The following is a 21,577-nucleotide window of genomic DNA, read 5'->3' as shown; positions in this document are numbered from 1 at the left end:
CGACGGAGGGCAGTGTCAATCGCTCGCATTTGGCGGCGTGATGTTCGTCGGGACACCTACATTACATTCGTATAATGTGATTCAGTTTCGCCAGCGCTATTACGGGGTGAGATTTGCAAAGTGTGTCTGAACATCTCTCTCTCGAAAAGTGCGTCGCACGTAAGTGCGAAGCGTGATATGAAATAGTGAATTGGATTGTGATTCAAATGGACAGGCGATACTAACCTCGCGTCATGGGATTGTGAAAGGAATCGAGAACGTATAAGAAGGTGGCAGGAAGTGGGAAAAGGGCCAGGGATACAACGCTCACGCCCGGTTGTCACGACGCCATGTTTCCCCGAAGTGGCCTACCGATGTCGAGTATCCCTTTGATGATACTCTGCTTTTTCGTACTTACCGTTGCCGGCCTTGACGAATCTGGTAAGTTGTAGAAATTATTTAACAAACTGACTCGCGAACGATTTCAACGCGACGACAGCTTCTTCCGCTATTCTCGTCGATCGTCCACGAGAGGATACAATGACGAACATTTATGAGCAGTGTATCTACTATTTAGCGGATGCATGATGCACCGCTGTCATCGTAATCCTCACGATTGTTATCCTTCGTAACAAATAGTTTTTAATATTTGTATCCTGAACAAATATCATGGCAATGATTTTAAGCCATGTTAAATGAATTGTTGGTTGTACAGGCGTGCATAAAATTGCATACCGTCATGCACGATTGATTAACAACATAAAAAGATATCGAATGTCATTGGCGTATCTTGATCGTTTCAATTATTTATCATTCGATACACTCTTGCCTTTTATCTTTTCTGTTATGTGAGCCGTGTTTATGCTGGAAGATTCAATTCTCGTGATACATTGATTACTGAAAGATGCATAATACTCGTGAAAATACATAAAATATTGTGTACACGCATACTTCGAAATTGTAGAATCGAATGTGTTCAGCTTTGAAAGATTTATACATTAAAAGATATGAATTTATTAATAGAGACATATAATTTATTTGCATTCTATTCTTTTTTTTATAAATTAGAATTAAAATTAAAGGATATTAATTTATTTATTTAATTTGTATATTAAAATGTTTATGCTACAATTGAAATTTACTTACGGTATAATCAGCGGTATGTTATCGCTCGATCGATTCCTATTTCATTTAACCACCTTGTTACATGTTACATATATACTATTGGAGTAAATAAAAATATTTCAATAGCACGGAATTGAAGTCGTAAAATGATTACATATGCGCAAACCGCAATCGTGATTATAGATCTTACATTTACTCTTGAATATGATAATTTATTTATTAATGGAATTACCAGAATGATCAAAACGACCAACATTGTACGTAATTTTTCATAGAAATTTGATAAATTTATGACAATTTATCTTTTGAGATTTTAGTGATTTTTTGAAAAATATTTGGATAGAGACTTGTTCCTTCTCTTGCATTATATATTTCTTCATATAATTCTCATTTTGATTTCTTTGGTACAAGCTTTATATTTTAATCATCAATAATTCTAGTAATAAACAATTCGCTTATTAAGTAATAAAAGAAATATTACTTACAAAATAGCTATCAAACCTTCCATCTTCTTAAAATATATGCTGTGGAAATTCTTTTCTGCAATTATTTCCTAATTGTCAAGCCGTTTCAATGTGGTATATTAAATACCTAAATGATACTGTTGTGTTTATAGTTTATACATAACATCCTCTTATAATATCAAGTTACATTTTTCGCGGAGAATAACTTCGATTTGGTATGAAAACGATTTTATAAAAATCGAAACAAGTGAAGCTGCAAAAAATCAAAAACCATGTAAGGTGTTATTTCATACATAATCGGAAGGGTAATTATAGGTTAAACACTTTGAACATTTAACTATAGTTTAACCTTACATTTAACTAACATTTAACTTTGATTTAAATAAAAATTAAAAACATTTTGTTTTATTTGTTTGTTTTCAATACAACGATTATATTTCGTCGCATAATATTCGTAATCTAATCGCGTAATATGGAATATAATCTAAAGACACTTAACATGAGAAAACGCCATTATTGAGTTACTGATGCCATATCGATAATAACCGTTGAATTCATAAAATGAAGAACATGCGCGACATATATATATGCACATACACTTACACAGTCTTACACTTAGCACAAAAAAGATTAGAACGCAATATAAGATAACATTATTTGAAATTCATGTTATTCCAGATTATAAAATGAACAGTTTACATAATCATAGTCATTATCATGTACAAAATAAAAACATCCTAATTGCTTATTTACAAAACAACAAACATAAATCAGGAATAGTTTTGATCAATTGATAACTTATTCTTATTTTATTAAAATTTTACGCTCAATATTTACATTTTCTATGTTTGTGTATATCAGAAGGTTTAGTAGAATATATTATTTAATCTCAAGGCTCATAAAACATCGTAACAAAAGTTTTAGTAAGATATACTTCGGATCTTTGATAATTTGAGCTATTAAGGCAAAACTTGGTCTGTTTGTATGACTCCGCTATTATGATTTTAATGAATTAATTAGCCAATTACTTGGTTCGTTCATATACTACTTTACTAAAAGTTCTTTAATTAGACACAATTGCAGTTTTTCAAATAATATGAATGTTATTAGTTAGCATGTCAATTTACCTTTGTTTATTACTATTATGTTTAAGTTAGCAAAAATATCATGTTAATTTCACATATTTTCATTTGACTATATTGATGTATTAGATTAATATTAGATATACAATAGAAACATACTTATATCTTTATATATCCCTGTGCAGCTGTTGAAAAAATAGAAACCACTGAGTCAAAAAATGAGAATCCAGCAGTGTTAGAAATTACAGCATCTCAAGACTTAGAAGGTATTGAGGCTGGTAGTACTCCATCACTTATATGTAAACTCAATGTACCTGGTCAAATATGGTGGACCAGCAATGGAAAGAATCTCACCACTATTAAAGATTTTGATTCTGGAGGACGTTTGGATATTAAACAGGCTAGTAGAAATGATACAGGAGATTATAAGTGTATGGCGCAAACTGTAGATGGAGAATTGTTAAAAAAGGATGTTCATATTAGAGTTATTGGTAAATATCAATTATTAATTAGCTATAATTTATTTATTAATATAAAATATAATTTGCAAAATTTATGTTTATATACTATCGTTCATATTCGTAATCACAAATTATTTTCATTCTAGAACCAGGTAGAATAACAGCTGGGGAAGATATTAGGGCAAAAGTGATGGAATCAGCTAACTTGACATGCCTCATGCATGGTTATCCATTATCTCAATTTACTTGGTTAAAAGGGAATGATTCAGAAAGTACCGACCACTGGAAGGATTTCACCACTATCACGCAAATAAACGAAACTCTCACTCTACTGACTTTAGAATTTGAGAGCTTAACTCGGAAAGATAACGGAACGTATATTTGCAAAGCACGCGATTACAGCGGCGAAATTAGCGCTTATAGACATCTCTTTGTGATTGATGTACCGAAAGTGAGCATCGACTTTATGAAAGCTGTTGGTGCTGGAAGTATATTCTTAAACTGGACTGTAAATGATGGCAACGAACCGATTAAAGAATATGTTATCCAACATATGAAAAACGGAACTAATCAATATCAATATTATTCTAAACAAATTGGAGGTGGTAATTCGAGTTATGTTTTAAGAGGTTTTGAAAGTGGTACGGCGTATCAGATTGGAATTAGCGCTACAAATACCGTGGGTACATCACACGTACGACTTGATCCACGTTGGATTACTACGCTTGAAAAAGGTATTGAAATAAGGAATAATCCTGATCGTGTATCTTCGTTTCCCGAATTACGAAATAATAGATCAATTCAATTTATTACAGATCCTATATTTGTGCCAAAAGTTTCCGTTAACGGAGTCACTGAAAATTCTATTACAATAGGATGGACAGTACCGCCACCAGATTTAAAAGAACACGTTCATTATTATAATTTAATGGTTACACATGGAGATCAGAAAAGAGAAGCAGTATATCCAGCGCAACCATTTACCGTCTACGCATTTGTCGATCTTGATCCCGATACAACGTATAAGTTTAAAATTGCCGCGTGTAGTGAATATACAAAGGAATGTGGAAACTGGAGCATTGAAGTGAATGGTACTACTTTAGATGGAGGTAAGATATTATTGAATTTGCAAACTCTGTATTTTCTAAACTTTAGAAATTTAAAATTAATCATATAATCTTAATTTTAGTGGCCAGTCCTCCTCAGAATTTATCTGTTAATTGTCGATTCGATAATATAAGTAGCTCCAGTTTTATCTCTATTACATGGGATCATCCAGAGAAATCTAACGGCGTTATTACTCGTTATAATATACAATTAATCGGCATCGCCAGATTTAAAAATGGTATGGGTCGTTTAGATATCGATACTTGGGGACCACAGAATTGGAGTGTTAAAAAAAATAGCACGCATTTTAATCAAATACCGGCTAATACGAATTACACGGTTCGTGTGAACGGTGTAACTAGATCTCGTACACCAGGAAAGGATGCTGTCGGTAACTGTACCACGCCAATTACCATACCAGATAGAGATAGCTTAAACATGCGATCGTGGCGAAAAATCGAGAATCAGGGTAAACAATTGTTTAAGTTATATCTTCCGCGTATCACAGAAAGAAATGGTCCTATATGTTGTTATAGAGTTTATTTAGTAAAATTAGCACCACGAAAGAGCGTCACTGATTTACCACCGCCTGAAGAAATTAATGTGTATTCCTATCAATATGCCCATAATTCACCTTCCGGTGGTGCTTACGTTGCCGAAACATTCGATAGTGATCGATTGATACCCGAGATCTTTCTTGGCGATGGCGAATCATTCAACAGTAGTAGTATGTGCAACAAATGTATTGGACTTAGGCCAAAAGCCGCTCCACCAGTATTACATTTTGTTCCCGAAGTTTCAACAACCATCTCAGCACTTAATACAACACCTGCCACTACTACAACGTCAGTAACGTGGACTACAACTCCCGCTCCAACAACATCGTCACCTACTACTCAAAAGATCGAAACAACCATTGCAAATCTAATAGACAATAATCATACAGAGACTGTGGAAAGAAGAAAAAGAGAAAATATGGCTACCCAGAAAACAAAGGGTAATGATGGATCTTCTGAACTACCATCATTTACCGCACAAGATGGTTTCTTAGATGAAAACTCAAACTACACGGGTTTTATCGAAGTTATTGGTATGACTAATATATGTATAAATAAGCTTATGTAATTTACACTTAAAATGATTTATAATAATATACTTTCTTATAGTATTTGGAAATCAAGACCAGCTTTTACCAGCCTATAGTAATTACTTTAATCCTCTTTATGGAGGGTTAGATCCCGTAGCCGTAGTGTCAGTGGAAGTGACTACACTCAGCGTAATTCTGCAAATTTCTATTGCTCTTATACTGATCATCATCATTCTTCTCATTGCACTTTGTGTATTGCACAGATATACAAAGCGTGCTCAACAGAGAGGAGAAGAAATAATAACTTTGAGAAATAGTTTCAGGTAAAAGAATATCTTATAATTATAGCCATTATATATTTTTGCTAGAAAAAAATATGAGCTTAAAATTTAATAAATATTTTTATCTTGATAGGCATTTATGCAGGAGTCTTAGAGGTAGACATCAATTGGTAGCAGCAAGCCCTCCAGACATGCCTCCCATTCCTAAAGGTGAACTGCTCCAGGCATATCTCGAACGGCATCGGGATTCTGATTATGGTTTTCAACACGAATTCGAATTGCTACCAGATAGGTTCACAGATCGTACAACAAGAGCTTCGGAGGCACGTGAAAATCTATACAAAAATCGTTATCCAGATATAAAGTGTTACGATCAGACTAGAGTAAGACTTGCACAAATGGATGGAATTTGCGGATCTGATTACATAAATGCGAACTTTGTGTTAGGATACAAAGAACGTAAAAAATTTATATGCGCTCAAGGTCCAATGGAAAATACCGTTTGCGATTATTGGAGAATGATTTGGGAACAACATCTTGAGCTAATACTTATGTTAACAAATCTCGAAGAATACTCAAAAACGAAATGCGCAAAATACTGGCCAGACAAAGGTGAAACTAAAAATTTTGGCGACATTACTGTTGAACATGTTCGAGAAAGAGCTTACTCAGATTACGTTGTTCGTGAATTAAAAATGACACGATTAGGAGAACGAGATGCACGCACCATCGTTCAGTATCATTTCTTAGTTTGGAAAGACTTTATGGCACCAGAACATCCTCATGCGATACTGAGGTTTATCAAAAGAGTGAATGAAGCTTATTCGCTGGAAAAGGGGCCGATATTGGTACATTGCAGTGCAGGTGTCGGACGAACAGGAACATTGGTCGCATTAGATTCTTTGCTGCAACAACTTGCAGAAGAAGGTCAAGTTTCGATTTTCAATACAGTATGTGATCTAAGACATCAAAGAAACTTTTTAGTGCAATCGTTAAAACAGTATATTTTCACTTATCGTGCGTTAATGGAAATGGCACAATACGGGGATACGGAAATTCCAGCATCTCAGCTTAAAACTACAGTTACAAGATTAAGACAACGAGATAACGGTAAAGAAAAATGTAGAATGGAGGAAGAGTATGATGTAAGTAAAAAAACTTGGATTTACATGACAAAATTATATTAGTTGATAAAAGTTATTTATTTTGCTTTTGTTACTTGTAGAAAATCAATTCTGTATTAGAAGACAGAAAATCATTTTCTGTTGGTGGAGGAGAAGAAAATAAAAGCAAGAATAGAAGTGAATTAATAATACCATATGACAGAAATCGAGTAATTCTTACGCCCGTTCCAGGTAGAGAACATTCAACGTATATAAATGCATCATTTATTGAAGGCTATGACAATTCCGAGTCGTTTGTTATCACCCAAGATCCGTTGGACACTACGATAGCAGACTTCTGGCGAATGATTTCAGAACAATGCATCTCTACGATAGTAATGTTATCCGATGTAAGCACTCTTTTTTCTTTTTTCTAATTGTTGTAAGTTTTTATAAATGTTTAAAAGCTTTAAAGTCCTTGCGTAAATATCGTACGTGGTACGCAACTCATATTTTATACATAATAAATACAGTTGGACGAAAAATATTGTTGTGTCTCCAACTTCTTTCATAAGTACATATATTATATTGCATAAAGTCATATGCCAGATATGCCCTTTTAAAATATTATACAGATTATAATATAAACATTTATTTCAGTTAAATGAGGGTCCACGAAAATGTCCACGTTATTGGCCTGATGACGATGCAGCATACGATCACATAAGAGTTAGATATATTCAAAGCGAGAGCTGTCCATATTACACTCGCCGTGAATTCTGTGTTTCTAACACTAAAACTGACGAAAGCGTTGTTGTAACACAATACCAATATCATGGGTGGCCAACAGTAGAGGGAGAAGTACCTGAAGTAACTCGTGGTCTCATTGAACTCGTAAACCAAACACTTACGAATGACACAGAATCAAGCGGCTCGCTAGTCGTACACTGCAGTTATGGATCCGATAGGAGTTCTATGTTCGTCGCTCTTAGTATATTGGTTCAACAACTAAGGACTGAAAAACGCGTAGATATATTTACAACGACGAAGAAGTTACGATCGCAAAGACACGGCATGATTAGCACTTTTGTACGTAATTTGAATTTAATATTAAAGAATTATTTGTTTTAATATATAAGAAATATTTTATATTAATGCATATATTGACATTTTCAGGCACAATACGAATTTCTACATCGTGCTATCGTGAATTATTCAGATCTTCATAATTTGGCCGACGACGAACCAGCTTCTTAATACCATGGAATGTAACAATGGAACATCTCGGTAATGTTCGGTGAATATGTGCATAAAGACAATTCACGTACAAAAAATGTTTGAAAATGTACGAATGCTCAAAGAAACGTATATTGGGCCAACCAAAGAAATTACTAATATATTGGTGAAACAAATACATCATGAAGTTAGACTGAAATATGCATAAGCATAAGCAACTATCGATCTTTGACAATTTTCATATTTTATGCACAGACTATCGAATTATGTGTATTAGACATTTATTCGTACTACAAGAAGTAAGCAGTAAACATTTCACATTGAAAAATTCATAGGATTAAACTAAACATACGATTCGTTTGATACGATACAGAAATAAAATTAACCAATTATTGGTTAATCGTTAAAAAGTGTAATACAGTGAAAACGCTCGTGGTATCACGTTCTTGACAACGTTGTGAATCAATCTCAATAATTTATTTTTATTGATGGAATCTAGAAAGAAAAACCTGAAATAGTGTAACAGTTAACATTTTTGTGATTGAAAATGGGATACGAGGAAAGCATTGATGCAACAAAGTAAGTGCGTTTTTATTAACAAATACGACTATTTGGTGGACTTATGAAAGAACTAAGCATATTTATAAGACGTACGAATATTCTGACAAGTGGACCATATAACTTACCAATCTAATATTTGATCGTGCGTTTATACCGTTAGAATGTTCAAGCTCAATGTGAAATGTAAAATACATTGCAACATTAAAATTATGTTTCACGAAAAATAAAAAACTTCTATGTATATCTTAAACATAACTTTTATGTTTTTTTAGCGCGTTATATTATAGATATGTGTATATTCCTTTTCATACACGATCACATATAGATGGCATAGTTTATATGGATTAAAGCTGAATTAAGAACTGGGTTGTATTCTTCCAAACGTTTTTGCTGGCATGCATTGTTAATCTACCGTTCGATGACAAGGAAAGATCAAACACTAATTTGATCTTCCTTACGATTTACGATTATTAATGATACTACGCACGCACTGTGTGTTTATTAGTGCAGGATTATTTGTAACATAGGAGTCATATACAATATAAAACGTGCGTACGCTAATTTTTCTTCTAAATAAAGACTGATCTTCTTATTCAGTTCAAAATTCGCGAAGAACGGCATGCAAAATTGCTGTGAATTGTAACACGAGGAGAAGAATCATTTTTTACTTTTTCATACATGAAATAATTAGGAATATATCTATGTGTGTGGCATGTCCGCAAATGTGCTTTGTAAGTCACCGACGAAGTGTTACGCATAATTGGAGGGCTTACGCGGCACAATAGGAGTTAGGTTTTTACTTGAGAATACTAAAGACATAGGTAGTTTTTAAAAGAAAATTTACTAATTAAATTACTTGAATGACTGTGAAACGAACCTAATCTAGGAGGGTCCTCTTAATTCATAATTAATTAAAAAATAAAATCATCGGAAAGACATTATACCAGAATAAAATTGAATTTTTATATTAATAACAGGAACTACCTATAGCCGCTAGTGTTCTACCTCACAGTGGATAATGCTAAATATAAAAACAGGTCGATGAGATTACTATAAATAAGGAAAGAAAAAAAATGGAATCATTGAAGTGAAAAAATTGCGGAATTATGCACTATATATGTTATTTCTTCGCACGCTCGTTCTTTTCTAGTCAAGTTTTTAACTCCGACACGTGCGCTGCTAAGCCATTCATTTATGGCAGGGGACAATCACATTTTAAATTCTTGATTTACATCGCATCGATCGGCAGGATTTATTTTTCTTTCCTTTCCTTCGTGTCAGTTTCATTCCATTCGCGTGCATACAATGCACGTCCCTAATCGATGTATATGTGTGTATAACCTACTCATTAACTGAGAAGCAATTAGTTGCTAGTTTGCGCTTCGATTATGTTGTAATTGATAGAGATCTAAGAGACGATTATTTTCAGCCTGGAATTAGAATCGCTACTATCACTACTGTTGCTTTATTGCATTGACAAACAGTGTGACGTATTTGTTTTTATACTCAGACAGACTAATGCATAGGAGTATTTACGAAGGTGCAAAGTGCCTACGAATTTCCACCTAGTCCCATTTTTTACACAATGTAACATCGTTAATGATATTTGTCTTTTTCTCGTGAGTTTTGTGTAATTAATTGATTACAAATCATTTGATTAGGCATCGTATTGGACATTTCTAAGATATAAAATATTTAAAGATATTCTGTACTATTTTGTATGTATTATTTATATACATGTTTACATCAATAGTTTGTATATACTTTATAAATGATGGGATTTTTACACTACCTGAATATTTACACTTTTCTAACCTTCATTATAATTTTATGAGAACTTTTATTTTGTTTGACAACTCAATACTCCTTAATTTGCATAGATTTTATGCATGCCTTTTTTGGTCAGTGCAAAGGAATATTGTATGGTGGAAATTCTTAAACATTTTGTATAGTAGCTGTAGTCTAGAATGATTTTTATATTGAAATATAATGGAAAGATTTTTTTTAAAGGCAAATCGACACGCACAATATGCATGTAAAAATATAATCTCATGGACTTTTGATATTTTTTAATGTAAAATTTACAAGCACAGCGTCTCACTTGTAATGAATATATCTCTTTTAATTTATATTACGTTAATATCAGTGAGAAAATAAGTAATGTTCATTTATTTATAGGATATTTATAAGATATGCGATATATATATATATATTATATTATATTATATATATTATACATATATATAATATATATATAATGATTAATTGCGTTTCTATTATTTAATAAGAATTTTGTGCAGAATTAGCGGTTGTTTTCAACTTTTATTGCATAAAACTGAAACGCACTTTACGTGCACGCGAAAATGCGTAATTTAGGACAGTAATAACAGTAATAACATTGTTAATATTTGATACAATATGTAATTGCAAAATTGTAATGACAATTTCGTAATTAGTTACATGTATGTTCTTATTACATATTTTCACCTCATGTGTAAAAAAAAACATCGACATTTTTACAGCCAGTGTATGAATTAGAAGCATTAAAAGCATTGTTGTAAATTAATGTATACAATTTTTTATTTTTATCATAACAAAGATACTGATACAGTCCAATAAGAAAAAAAAAGGATATGTTTTGGCCAAATAGCAAGTGTATTACAATCTTTTAACTTCTTATTTTGTAAAATGCGCATAAGAAAAATGCAATGTATTATAATACAGATATACCTTAGATATAAGTTAAAGTTAACGGCAGCTGCACAGCTTGCCATTTTCTCTCAAAAGGTATATCTTGATAATGACGCGCATTATTAATTACATCAGGCTGTGTGTTGATACATTAGTTCTTTATTTAAATCAAACTAGATGCGGTCGATTGGAGTTAAATTGGTTATCGATCTGATATTAACTTTAATTCATCTCGAAGTAAATGGCTCTATGTAATTGGCTAGGAACATGTAACGCGATTAATGATACACCGTGCCCTATAGGAACGTGTGCGTGAGGTTTGTTGGTATGATTAGGCAGTACGTGTAAGAAAAAGAGGAGACGGCGGTCTTTTTTGTGGATAATATATAATTCATGTAGGATATATATTAAATATTCTCCTGTGTCCAGACAAAGGTGATTGACCAACTATGTGTCAACTTACGCGTTAAAGATGCCATTCATGATGAATTCACTCTATTATCCGAATGAAATAACTGTGTTAAGTAATAGTACTCGAATCAGCTAGCGTAGATCTTTGTACATTGTGCTATTGCCATAGCAGTGAAGTATGGTATATTGTGAATATGATTGTGCTGCATTTGACAAATATCTTTAAAATATTGGAATTAAAATAAAATCGTTTACCAAAGGAGTTTACTTCTTTGAAGGAAATACCTTTGATTCGATGCAAACAAATTTGAAATTTTTCTGTTGCTATTACAGCACAGATGTCAGTTGTGGCAGCACAAGCTTATTACAATTAAAAGGAAGGGAGAAGACTTTTACAAAGCACAATAAGAAAAACTATTTTGCTTGGAGATCAAAGTGCTTGAAGCAAAAGCTTTTTTACGATTTTGATACATAAATTGAAATTTGCAATGATACCAAGTAAGATAATTGTCAAGGGCATTTTCTATGCTTATACTTCATTTCTTCATTGTGATTTATTCATTGCTTGTGTTTGACGATTCACTAAAGTACATTGAGAAAGCTTCTTAAATATGCAATGTAGCGGCGAATTATTGCCTTAGTAACAAGGGTATACTAACAGACTTTGGATTTTAAATTGAAACAGGATAACTTTAAGATTTGTTCTTTTTCTATACATCTTTATACTTTCTTAATACGTGCACGAGCAATGTACTATCTATTTGATATACATAAATCCAATGGCACCTACTAACGTTCCTGTGATATTCTATGCGACTGATGAGTTTAAGATGTGATGAATCACAATCCTTTTTGTATAACTGGCAATAGAAATTAGTTTCTATAGCATCAATCTTGTACTTTTATAACTTGTAATTTCGAGTTACTTTTATCTAATTCTTCAATGAACTTCCGACGACATTTTACATTTGATACGGATATACATATTTGAAATTTTTTTAATATTCGCTGTTAAGATGAAAGTAATCTGACAATTAAAATGTTACTGATCTTTTTTCTTTTTTTTATACAATCATTCGATGTAGCATCGGTTCAACTTGCGCTCAAATATTGGCATGATGTAAAAATATCGGTATCTTACAGCCAATGGTCCGACACGATGTGTATGGAATAATCTTTCATTGTAAATAGCTGCTGAAATTACAAAAACTGCGTAGTGATTTTTTCGAAACTATGTAATACTCGAAGCAAAAAGACGTTACATCTGAGTATTAAGCTTATATATATAGGGTATTTAAAAAATATACATATGTCGAATTAATGATTTTGTCCAATACGTATTCATTAATGGATCAAGATACATTACCCTATATATGTATACTTCGTTTTATATTTCCGATTATTTTCTCTCGTTATAAAATCTTAATGGCGGAGGAAATATCGTAGACAGATAATACAAAAAAGTATTATCAAAAGTATTCTTTATAATTAGGTATTATCGTTACAACCTTTGCGTCGAGATTTTAACGAGGTACTGCTTATTCTGTAAACATAGCAATAAAATATTTTACACGATTTAATTGATTAGCGACATGTATAAATATATTGTTAAATTTGATTTTCTCCGATGCGTAGCTTATATCGAACTCTGTAATTTTTATTTATTCAATGACTGTACTGTCAAGTAGAGGATTCTGATAATTAAGGATAAGTATACTTGCGACGTTCGTTTAAAAATATCGTGCTGCCATGTACAAATACATATATATAAGTTTCCGCTCGAATTGTGTACGTAAAGATGTGCTATGAATCGTCGTTGTTTCATTTTTAGTATACAGTATAGCGTACATTTATGTTCATCTACTTACACGACTAGCAATTAATTCTAAGAGCGATCTGTAATGTACATTCAATATGTACGTCTTTCTTTATGTTAATCGAAGCTTACTATAAAATTACATTTACAACTTTTTGTATACCGATACTCAATTTAAACGATAAGGATAGAAGCAAGAAAAGAAAGAGAAAAAGCCTATCTCGGCCTATTTTTAGCGAAATTACTAGCGATATAATCTCCATCGTTGTTTATAATAATCGCACAAACAATTCTCAAAAATGAATGCAAATTATTAATTACTCAATTCGTGATCTGAATTCAATGTGCGAACGAGCCGAAACCAGATCTTTTCAAAGAATAGTCTTTCATCATAGGATCGTATATCGTGATTCTGAAAAAAAACGTAAATCTTTATCGAGTATCACTTTCAATCAACTTGGGCACTAATCTTTTGTAACGGTATTCTTTCGTTCTGTATATAACGTATCCTTTTAAGGCATATTTTTAACTAACCACGTTAAGTTCACCGTCAAATATCAGAAATTATAATACACGAACGGCTCTTTAAATTTTCGTGTTAAATATCGAACGGTGCTGAACAGCCGGAACTGATGCGCGTAGTAACCGTAAGTGCGCGCGCACGTGAACAAACTACGTGACAAAGTTCAAGTCGATTTAGCGGCAATCGACATTCCGTCTATAATTGACGGGTGTAAGACCACGTGCAAATAAGCTACTCAATATTGTTGAGATTTCGTAGCGGTAACTCTATGTGCGATTCTCAGTAACATTATATTTTTAACCCTGTCTTTACAATCCATATAACTGCGAATATTGTTCTTCTATAGTAGAGGAACGTGCGCCGCGAATATTCATTTGCATTAATATTTGCATAGAAAAAAAGAGTTAAATAAAACTGTAACTTTCAACATTGAAGAAATTAACATATATATACCATTAATGGATTGCTTCCGAATTCTTCCGAACAGAATCAAAACAATAACTACAGAACGTAACACAATTGTTACCGAATAAATCATTACTATAATCGGCGTTAGTATGGTTTATTACATACGTGCCGACTATGGACGGCATTCGTATCCACAGTTCCTCGCATGGATGCTGACTACAGCCAACGTTAGAAATGAAAAAATTAATAGCGGGAACGCACACTTATGTGCATTGCATTATTGAAAATATATATACATAATTGAATCGCAACAGTAACTTTGTACACTACTGCGTAATCGCAATAACATCGCAATGGCTCGTCTGCACCAGGTCTAATTCACAAGAAAAGAACAGTTTCTGTGCTTCGTATATTTCGTAAAGAAAAATGTAAACGCTCTAAAAAGAGGGCCTACCACCGTCGTCTCCAATCCGGTTCGTTAACCCATAATAAGTAGAATCTTTTTTTTTTTGTAAATGAAACCGTGTAAGAGAAATAAAATTGAAATTCAATTGTATTAGAGCATTATGTTCGTATGTAATGGAGGATTAAAAGTTAAATTACGTATAGCCTTAGATTTTGTATGATATTCACTTTATAAGAGGGAGGTTATGCTAAAGATAAAGATATATATATATATTATATATATTATATCTATGAAATACGTGTAACGACAATTGATCGTTCGCCGATAATAGACGAACCACAAAAACGATGTAGCGGCGCTGATTATCGAATCATCTTTTTGTATGAAAAGAAAAAAAAATTGTAAAGCGATATCGGTAACGGTGCACTCGATGTGAAAGGAAATACATGATACAATAACGAACTATACGAGCAATTTTCGTTTTCCTTTCCTCCCCCTTCTTTTACTAACATAACAGGACACGAAACATTACGGTACATTCTTTTAACATTCGTCCAACGAAAATCTAAAACTACTTTTATATAAATTCCTTCGTGTAATTTATAGATTCACAAAATTCCATTCCGAATGTATGCATATATAATATTTGATTATTATTTTCTATCTATTCGCGGATCTAGTAATTTTCAATTCCACGAGTTAATGTACCGCTATGTAAATTTTAAGCTACAAACATCATTAGTATTGGTATACATAACTATTTAATCGTTTTTATTGTAATATTATCAATATTTATCATTATAAGAAATTAGAGCAATTTAATTTTGTAACAAAAAGTATATAATGTAGAAAGTGGGAAATATCAGTATTGTAATCTAGACGAGTAATTACGGTGGACGAATATAATTAAAGAAAATCATTGGTTACCATCTAACGGCTCCTCGCGGGTCCACTCAGTGAACCGCAATTCCTTCATCGTTTATTGTACACGGTCTACATCGAGAACTTACACTATGATTTGCATAATAAACTAATGACAATTATAATCACGACATAGATTTTATACGAGCAGGATGTTATAAACTATATCTTCTAGGAAATTACTATCCCATTATTATATTGTTCCATATACATTATTACCATCTCATATGGCATTTTTAGAATAAATCAAATATTAAAACAACTTTCTCAATTAAAATACTAATACTGATATACCGATTGCCTCTCGCTTAAAACAAAAAGTATTACCACAACTGAGGAAATATATATCTATTATGTATACGATTCTCGCTTTTGCCTGTGTTCAGGCATCCATGCAAGTTTCCTTTTAACGAACTACGGAGTGAAACAATCTTATGTAGTTAGCAGAACAAAAGAAAACCAGTTTTCTGGCACAACATTTCGATTATAATCTAACTTTATTTACCTTGATGCCATCCTACGATTTGCGTCAAAAAGCAAAAGACCAGATCACAATTGCACTTAATCTTGTCGCTTGTTTCCTCTGAACTGGTTTACTGTACTGTTCCCATTTTTCTTACGAGTCATTTAATAATCACTCGTGTTGCCCAATTTCTGCACAAGACATGGATAAACCGATAAGAATACGAAACGAGCGATGAGATGATATTGTCAAACACACGTTGAAATCTCCAAAGTATTACGTACATGTGTATTCGGAAACTTGATCATGGGGTATTCGTCAAATACGTATGTGGTTTCGAGCACATCCGCTATATTCTATCGCATGTCTATGGAATCAGCAATCTTAAAAGAATAAAATTTCGTAACAGTATAATAGAAATGAACATATTTCAAACATCATCTTTATATTTCTACACCGATAAGATTTTCTATTACCTTGCATAGTAGTAGTAGTAGGTAATTGGATAATTGTACCTATGAGTTTATTAATTAAAAAGAATTATTTAGTAAAAATGATATCTCATTAACTTTTATCTATTATATTTCTAAGTATATATTTTAAAAAAGTAGATAAAAAGTAATATAAATTGTTAATTATAAATATTTTAATATTTCTTAGAAATAAGATTATAAATATAATCATTGCTTAAAACTACGTCAGTAATCGCAGAACTGATCATAACCCAATAACCAGAAACCCACTAAAAAAAATGTTAACTTTAAACATGCATTTAACATACAGCAAGTTTGTACATCTCTTAATGGATGTTCTGATACGTACAATCATGAATTCCTCGAATACCTGGTGGGGAACGAGTTGGCCGAGGATATTCGTGCAGTCCATCCCTGCTAGTACAATTGCGAACATACTGACCGCGAGTGTTTGTTACGCACATCCGTAACATGGTATTTCCATTACGAGCGTGAACCTAAAAAAGGAAAAATCATTGTGTAATCGGAAATTCAATGAACACAAGAGAGTAACGAATCGCTGGCGATTAATTGCTAGTGAAGTTACGATAATAAGGTACAACGATACGCGACATAGCTCGCTAAGCAGAAAATTAATATTACAGCAATAACGTGAAGATCGTTAATTATTATAGAACCAATGTGATACCGGTAAAAATGTATGTTATTTCGTTTTAATTAAATCTTATGGATAATTGAAAACATCCCGCTATAAAAATATGGAAAAATGATTAACAAAGAAAAACACTTCTATAGTTAATCAACAGATATGTTTCATATAGAATAAAAAAAAGTTATATATTTATACGTGAAATGAATACATCGAAAAGGATGAAATTAATTTATCTTGTTTTAGTAGTTTTAAACTCTGTTAGGAACGTTAGAATGAACGGTGAATCGAGCGGAGAATATCTTCAAAAGGTGATGTTCCAACTTCAAGAATTCAATGTTCCCTCCCCTACTAACATTTATGATAGGATGTTGTCAAATAACGGCTATAAAAATGTAATCTATATGAACAAAGATCGACAAAATTATCAGGTTCAAAAGATTAATATGAATACGCAACGAAATACACAAAAATACCAAAACCACAGCTTCCAACATCATAATACTATACTTAATGAAAAGGTTGATTTACATCCAACTGATTTAAGTTTTTCACAATATCACGAGGTAAATAAATGACATTTTTATTCATACATTTTAAATAAATATTTTATTATTTTTGTTTCATATAATTTGTTATATATCTAAAGAGTTCCAAAAAGAGCTATTAAGAAATTACCTTTGATTTTTCAGCCTCACATTCCGATCGTTACCAAAGTAAAAAATCCAGAAGTACTTGGATTTACCAGGGCAGAATTGGCGGCCATGTATAAAAGCGCATTAGAAAAGGGATCGACGATCAGTTTGTCTTCATTAACCAATGCACTCTCTTCCGGCGAAGTACCTCAGATTACACAAACTCACGTGGAATTTCCGATTAAGCAGCCTCTCTATCAATATTACTTCTTTCCACTAAAAACTTTTATGTCAGAATTTAAAAAAGATCGCGGTTATAAAACGATTGTAAGTACATATTCTAATTTGAAATTGAAGAAAATTCGTCTAATTTAGAAAAAAAGAAATGAAAATTATTAGTTTAATCTTCTCATTATTACGTTCCTGTCATTCTTTGTAGCCTGCCCATGCATATGACAAGACGGAAGCTGCACAAACTACTCAAACGCAGTTATCAAATCCTATTTTTGTAGCCATAAGTACTTTTGTCACTATGGCAATTGTATTCATGATGAGTGTTTTATTCTTGCCAAAGATTACTCAACTCGATATATTTCCAGCGCGAAGTATTCAAGATGATTTCTTTTATCTAACGAATATAGTTACGAACGCTATTGAACGTTATAATTTGTTGGAGAAATTTAGAGATCATCATGTAAATACTATCAGGTAGTTTATAATATAACGAGATAAATAATGTATATACCTAGGTGAATAATTAACATAGGGAAAAGAAATGTAAGCGATTTTATAGATTATAACTTGGATTAAAATGTATAAGGCTGATGTAAGGCCGAAATAAAATTAGATAATTTGTCAAAATATATTCATAACATCTATTTAATTACATCATTTGTCACTATAGTTAGATAAATTTTAACAAAAACAACAGTGAGCTAAACAAAACAATTCTTATTTGATAACAGTATATAGTATTTCTAAATTTTGTTCCTTAAAAAATGTAATGTTTTACAATTCCTTTTTTGTACATAAATATGTATTAATAAAATTGTATGAAATTGTACAACTAGAGATATGCTCCAAATAATACAACATTAAACGATACTAGAAACATCTACAAGTATTGTGCATTGTGTATTTTTATAATCATAGTTATGGTAGAGAAAATAGGGATAAATTATTTTCTGTGATCTATTTGGGGAATGTATATGTATCTGTGATTACATTCAAGAACTATCTAAATTTATAATAAAGAAGTTAGGTACTTTTCAAACTTTTCTATATGTACTTCTATGTCTTGTAAAACTATACTTGCTTATATTTTACGACCTGTACAATATGACGTATATAAAGGAAGGCACACTTTGGAATAATACCTGTAAGCTCATTATTCACTTTACATGCTATCTATTCTTTTGTAATCAGTCTGTCCGATTGGCAGTGGAAAGAGATGCTTGCTCTGCAGCTTTCCGTTTTAATACTTGACGTTGATGTTCGTATTCGAAATCTTCTTCGGTTAGATTTAATTTTCGAATCTGCGATATTGCATTTATTTAACAAAATGTACTTGTTTGCAAGAAACGAGACACGAAAATCAAGTATCCTACCTGATAAACTAAAGCTTCTTCTTCCATAATATCCTGAGGAGGATTTCTTAATACTTGAAGCGTTTCATAAACTGTCGGACAGCGCTTAGTAAGAGATGTGCGTCCTAAGCTGCCTTTTAACAAAACTAGTCCAACTTTAAAAATAATTTTAACACCTTCACAAAGGAACATATCCCACACTCGTAGAATACTTTCCCATGGCAGTGTTCGCGTATAAACACATAAGAACCATTCGGTCATATATAAGATTGGTTCCATCTTTTGTTTTTTCTGAGAAATTAATGGCAATAATTAATTCTCATTTACATGCGGATTTTAATTAATTAATACTAACCAAATGTTTGTAAGCAATGGGAGACACTCTTTTCAAAAGAGCAAATAAAATATCTCCATCGCGTAATAATGTTTCCATTCCTTGACTATAATATCCAATTAAATACTTGTCACATATTGCAACAAGGCACCAAAATGCTTGTACTGCTGGCATATGCATCAGTAAAAATGCAGCAATAGGTGCTTGAGCTTGACAATAACCAACTTTACTATTTAAAATAGAATAAGCTTTCAATACTTTGAACAGTTCCTCCTGTCCAGGAGCTTCTCCAATAAACATTATATGATGTGGAAATTGACGATGAAGATCTTTTTTGATATCATCTATATACTTTGGATCACCAGATCGCTCCACCAACTCTTCAAATAAATTTGGGTTTGTATCCATTAGCAATTGACCTCCGCAAAGATTTAGCCATGCACGAAGTCTTACTGAAGGTGGAATACCCTTTCTACATCTTTCTCTAACTTTACGGTAATTTGTATTCATGAAATAACTCCAATTGTTCAACATCTGTATCCATTTTCGTTCCCTTCTAAGCATTACCTCTGGTGGTAATCCTTGTTTAACAAGGCTAGTATTTTACACATAAATATTAATATAAAAATGTATATTTTACCATCATAACTGTTACATTAATATATAATTATTATATTACCTGTCAGAGCTACAATTGGAATCTTGAAGGAAACCATGTCGATCAATTTTAGAACCAAACTTATCACTCTCTGTCTCTGCATCCCCATTATATGATCCTGAGGACGCCATAGCATTTTTCTAATTGTCTAGAATAAAATATAAAATTTTTATATATATATATATATATATATATATATACTGTACTACTTCCTTGGAAAAATAATATTTTGATCAAAAAAGTTTTGTTTATTATATTGGACATCGTTTAAATATTTTTACTAATATCAATATAAATTTTAGTTCTAAAAATAATAAATAACAATAAAAAATAATCATACGAAGGATCTAACAATTTTCAAATTTAATATGAACATGTTACCAAGTATTCTGACGTTTTATAAACTCTGTATTTTATATCTATCTCGATTGCATTGACAACATTTTTACACAAAATAAACGTTAATCGGCGCACTTTATGATTACAAATTTGTTTCACTTACAACATTAAAACGGAATAAAGAAGAGAATATCTGAACGCGTTTTATAATTGACAGTTGACAGATACATGCCAATAAATTTCGAATAAATAATATGATAACAAGATCATAATTTAAGATATCAATACTTCATATGTCGCACGATAAGGCACTGTTTTGTAACGCCCAAAAAGTTCGTGCAACGAATTACAATCATTTGTACGTGTCAAAGTATCTTGTCTCAACTTGATAACTAACATAAGCGCGTTACTATATACATATTCACACATTATTTACTTTCACATTATCACATTAACAATGAGTGGGCACACCGTGTGAATTAACATTAGACTTACCATCGATGATCCGCAAAAATCTGATTTATGAAATTCCAAAAGAATATACTATGCATTGCTTTAGAGTATCGATATTTTGCTTTTATCACACGCGTCAATTATAATAAATATATGAATTTAAATTAATTGATATATTACAACAAAATGTAGGGGAGATTTTTATCTCGAAATGGAACTATCAGGTACTCTACGTTAATTGGACAGTTCCGTTGATTCATTTACTGTTATCCAATAGTAAGAAAGGATTAAAAGTAAAGATAACTATGCTTAACAGCGTAATCGA

General features: G+C 32.0%; 3 protein-coding genes and 1 long non-coding RNA gene across 9 annotated transcripts; 2 read left to right on the top strand and 2 right to left on the bottom strand.

Annotated features, from left to right (window-relative positions):
- Nucleotides 1–329: 329 nt before the first annotated feature.
- On the top strand, nt 330–8,741 carry LOC117211111 (tyrosine-protein phosphatase 69D). Its single transcript, XM_033454705.1, has 10 exons — nt 330–420; nt 2,836–3,141; nt 3,258–3,845; nt 3,927–4,220; nt 4,301–5,308; nt 5,385–5,628; nt 5,720–6,731; nt 6,812–7,099; nt 7,350–7,778; nt 7,866–8,741. Exons 1-10 carry the CDS (start codon nt 330–332, stop codon nt 7,944–7,946), a joined length of 4,341 nt encoding a protein of 1,446 aa, XP_033310596.1. The 3' UTR covers nt 7,947–8,741.
- Nucleotides 8,742–12,293: 3,552 nt separating this feature from the next.
- LOC117211180 lies at nt 12,294–18,062 on the bottom strand. Of its 5 annotated transcripts, XR_004488213.1 has the most exons (6): nt 17,926–18,062; nt 16,907–17,095; nt 16,602–16,640; nt 16,410–16,508; nt 16,168–16,316; nt 12,294–13,816 (listed from the first exon to the last, which is right to left on the bottom strand). It is a non-coding gene; the product is annotated as an uncharacterized LOC117211180 (long non-coding RNA). The 5 variants fall into 5 exon arrangements; XR_004488212.1 differs by lacking the exon at nt 17,926–18,062 and having other exon boundaries at nt 12,647–13,816; nt 16,948–17,066; XR_004488215.1 differs by lacking the exons at nt 16,602–16,640; nt 17,926–18,062 and having other exon boundaries at nt 12,647–13,816; nt 16,969–17,097.
- LOC117211177 lies at nt 17,422–19,159 on the top strand. Its single transcript, XM_033454843.1, has 3 exons — nt 17,422–17,813; nt 17,940–18,209; nt 18,322–19,159. The coding sequence occupies exons 1-3, from the start codon at nt 17,451–17,453 to the stop codon at nt 18,592–18,594; spliced, it is 906 nt and encodes a 301-aa protein (XP_033310734.1). The 5' UTR covers nt 17,422–17,450; the 3' UTR covers nt 18,595–19,159.
- On the bottom strand, nt 18,834–21,507 carry LOC117211176 (TBC1 domain family member 10A). 2 transcript variants are annotated; one of them, XM_033454842.1, is made up of 5 exons: nt 21,295–21,507; nt 20,482–20,608; nt 19,824–20,397; nt 19,490–19,759; nt 18,834–19,417 (listed from the first exon to the last, which is right to left on the bottom strand). In XM_033454842.1, the coding sequence occupies exons 2-5, from the start codon at nt 20,589–20,591 to the stop codon at nt 19,304–19,306; spliced, it is 1,068 nt and encodes a 355-aa protein (XP_033310733.1). In that variant the 5' UTR covers nt 20,592–20,608; nt 21,295–21,507; the 3' UTR covers nt 18,834–19,303. The 2 variants fall into 2 exon arrangements, with proteins under 2 accessions (XP_033310733.1, XP_033310732.1); XM_033454841.1 differs by lacking the exon at nt 21,295–21,507 and adding an exon at nt 20,963–21,255.
- Between the last annotated feature and the right edge of the window lie 70 nt (nt 21,508–21,577).

Source organism: Bombus bifarius, unplaced genomic scaffold (genome assembly GCF_011952205.1).
Source record: "Bombus bifarius isolate JDL3187 unplaced genomic scaffold, Bbif_JDL3187 scf7180000008218, whole genome shotgun sequence".
Classification (NCBI taxonomy): Eukaryota; Metazoa; Arthropoda; class Insecta; order Hymenoptera; family Apidae; genus Bombus; species Bombus bifarius.
Note: the sequence above shows the minus strand (reverse complement) of the source record. Positions and strands in the feature narration are given on the sequence as shown.

What these genes read in the sequence shown, in the direction of transcription:
- LOC117211111 (XM_033454705.1), top strand. Translation starts at nt 330, where the DNA reads ATGTTTCCCCGAAGTGGCCTACCGATGTCGAGTATCCCTTTGATGATA. An exon ending in TGGTACTACTTTAGATGGAG is followed by an intron (nt 4,221 to 4,300) that starts GTAAGATATTAT and finishes TCTTAATTTTAG; the next exon opens with TGGCCAGTCCTCCTCAGAAT. An exon ending in ACTTTGAGAAATAGTTTCAG is followed by an intron (nt 5,629 to 5,719) that starts GTAAAAGAATAT and finishes TTATCTTGATAG; the next exon opens with GCATTTATGCAGGAGTCTTA.
- LOC117211177 (XM_033454843.1), top strand. Translation starts at nt 17,451, where the DNA reads ATGAATACATCGAAAAGGATGAAATTAATTTATCTTGTTTTAGTAGTT. An exon ending in GTTTTTCACAATATCACGAG is followed by an intron (nt 17,814 to 17,939) that starts GTAAATAAATGA and finishes TTGATTTTTCAG; the next exon opens with CCTCACATTCCGATCGTTAC. An exon ending in ATCGCGGTTATAAAACGATT is followed by an intron (nt 18,210 to 18,321) that starts GTAAGTACATAT and finishes CATTCTTTGTAG; the next exon opens with CCTGCCCATGCATATGACAA.
- LOC117211176 (XM_033454842.1), bottom strand. Translation starts at nt 20,591, where the DNA reads ATGGCGTCCTCAGGATCATATAATGGGGATGCAGAGACAGAGAGTGAT. An exon ending in CCATTGCTTACAAACATTTG is followed by an intron (nt 19,760 to 19,823) that starts GTTAGTATTAAT and finishes TTAATTTCTCAG; the next exon opens with AAAAAACAAAAGATGGAACC. An exon ending in AAGAAGCTTTAGTTTATCAG is followed by an intron (nt 19,418 to 19,489) that starts GTAGGATACTTG and finishes GCAATATCGCAG; the next exon opens with ATTCGAAAATTAAATCTAAC.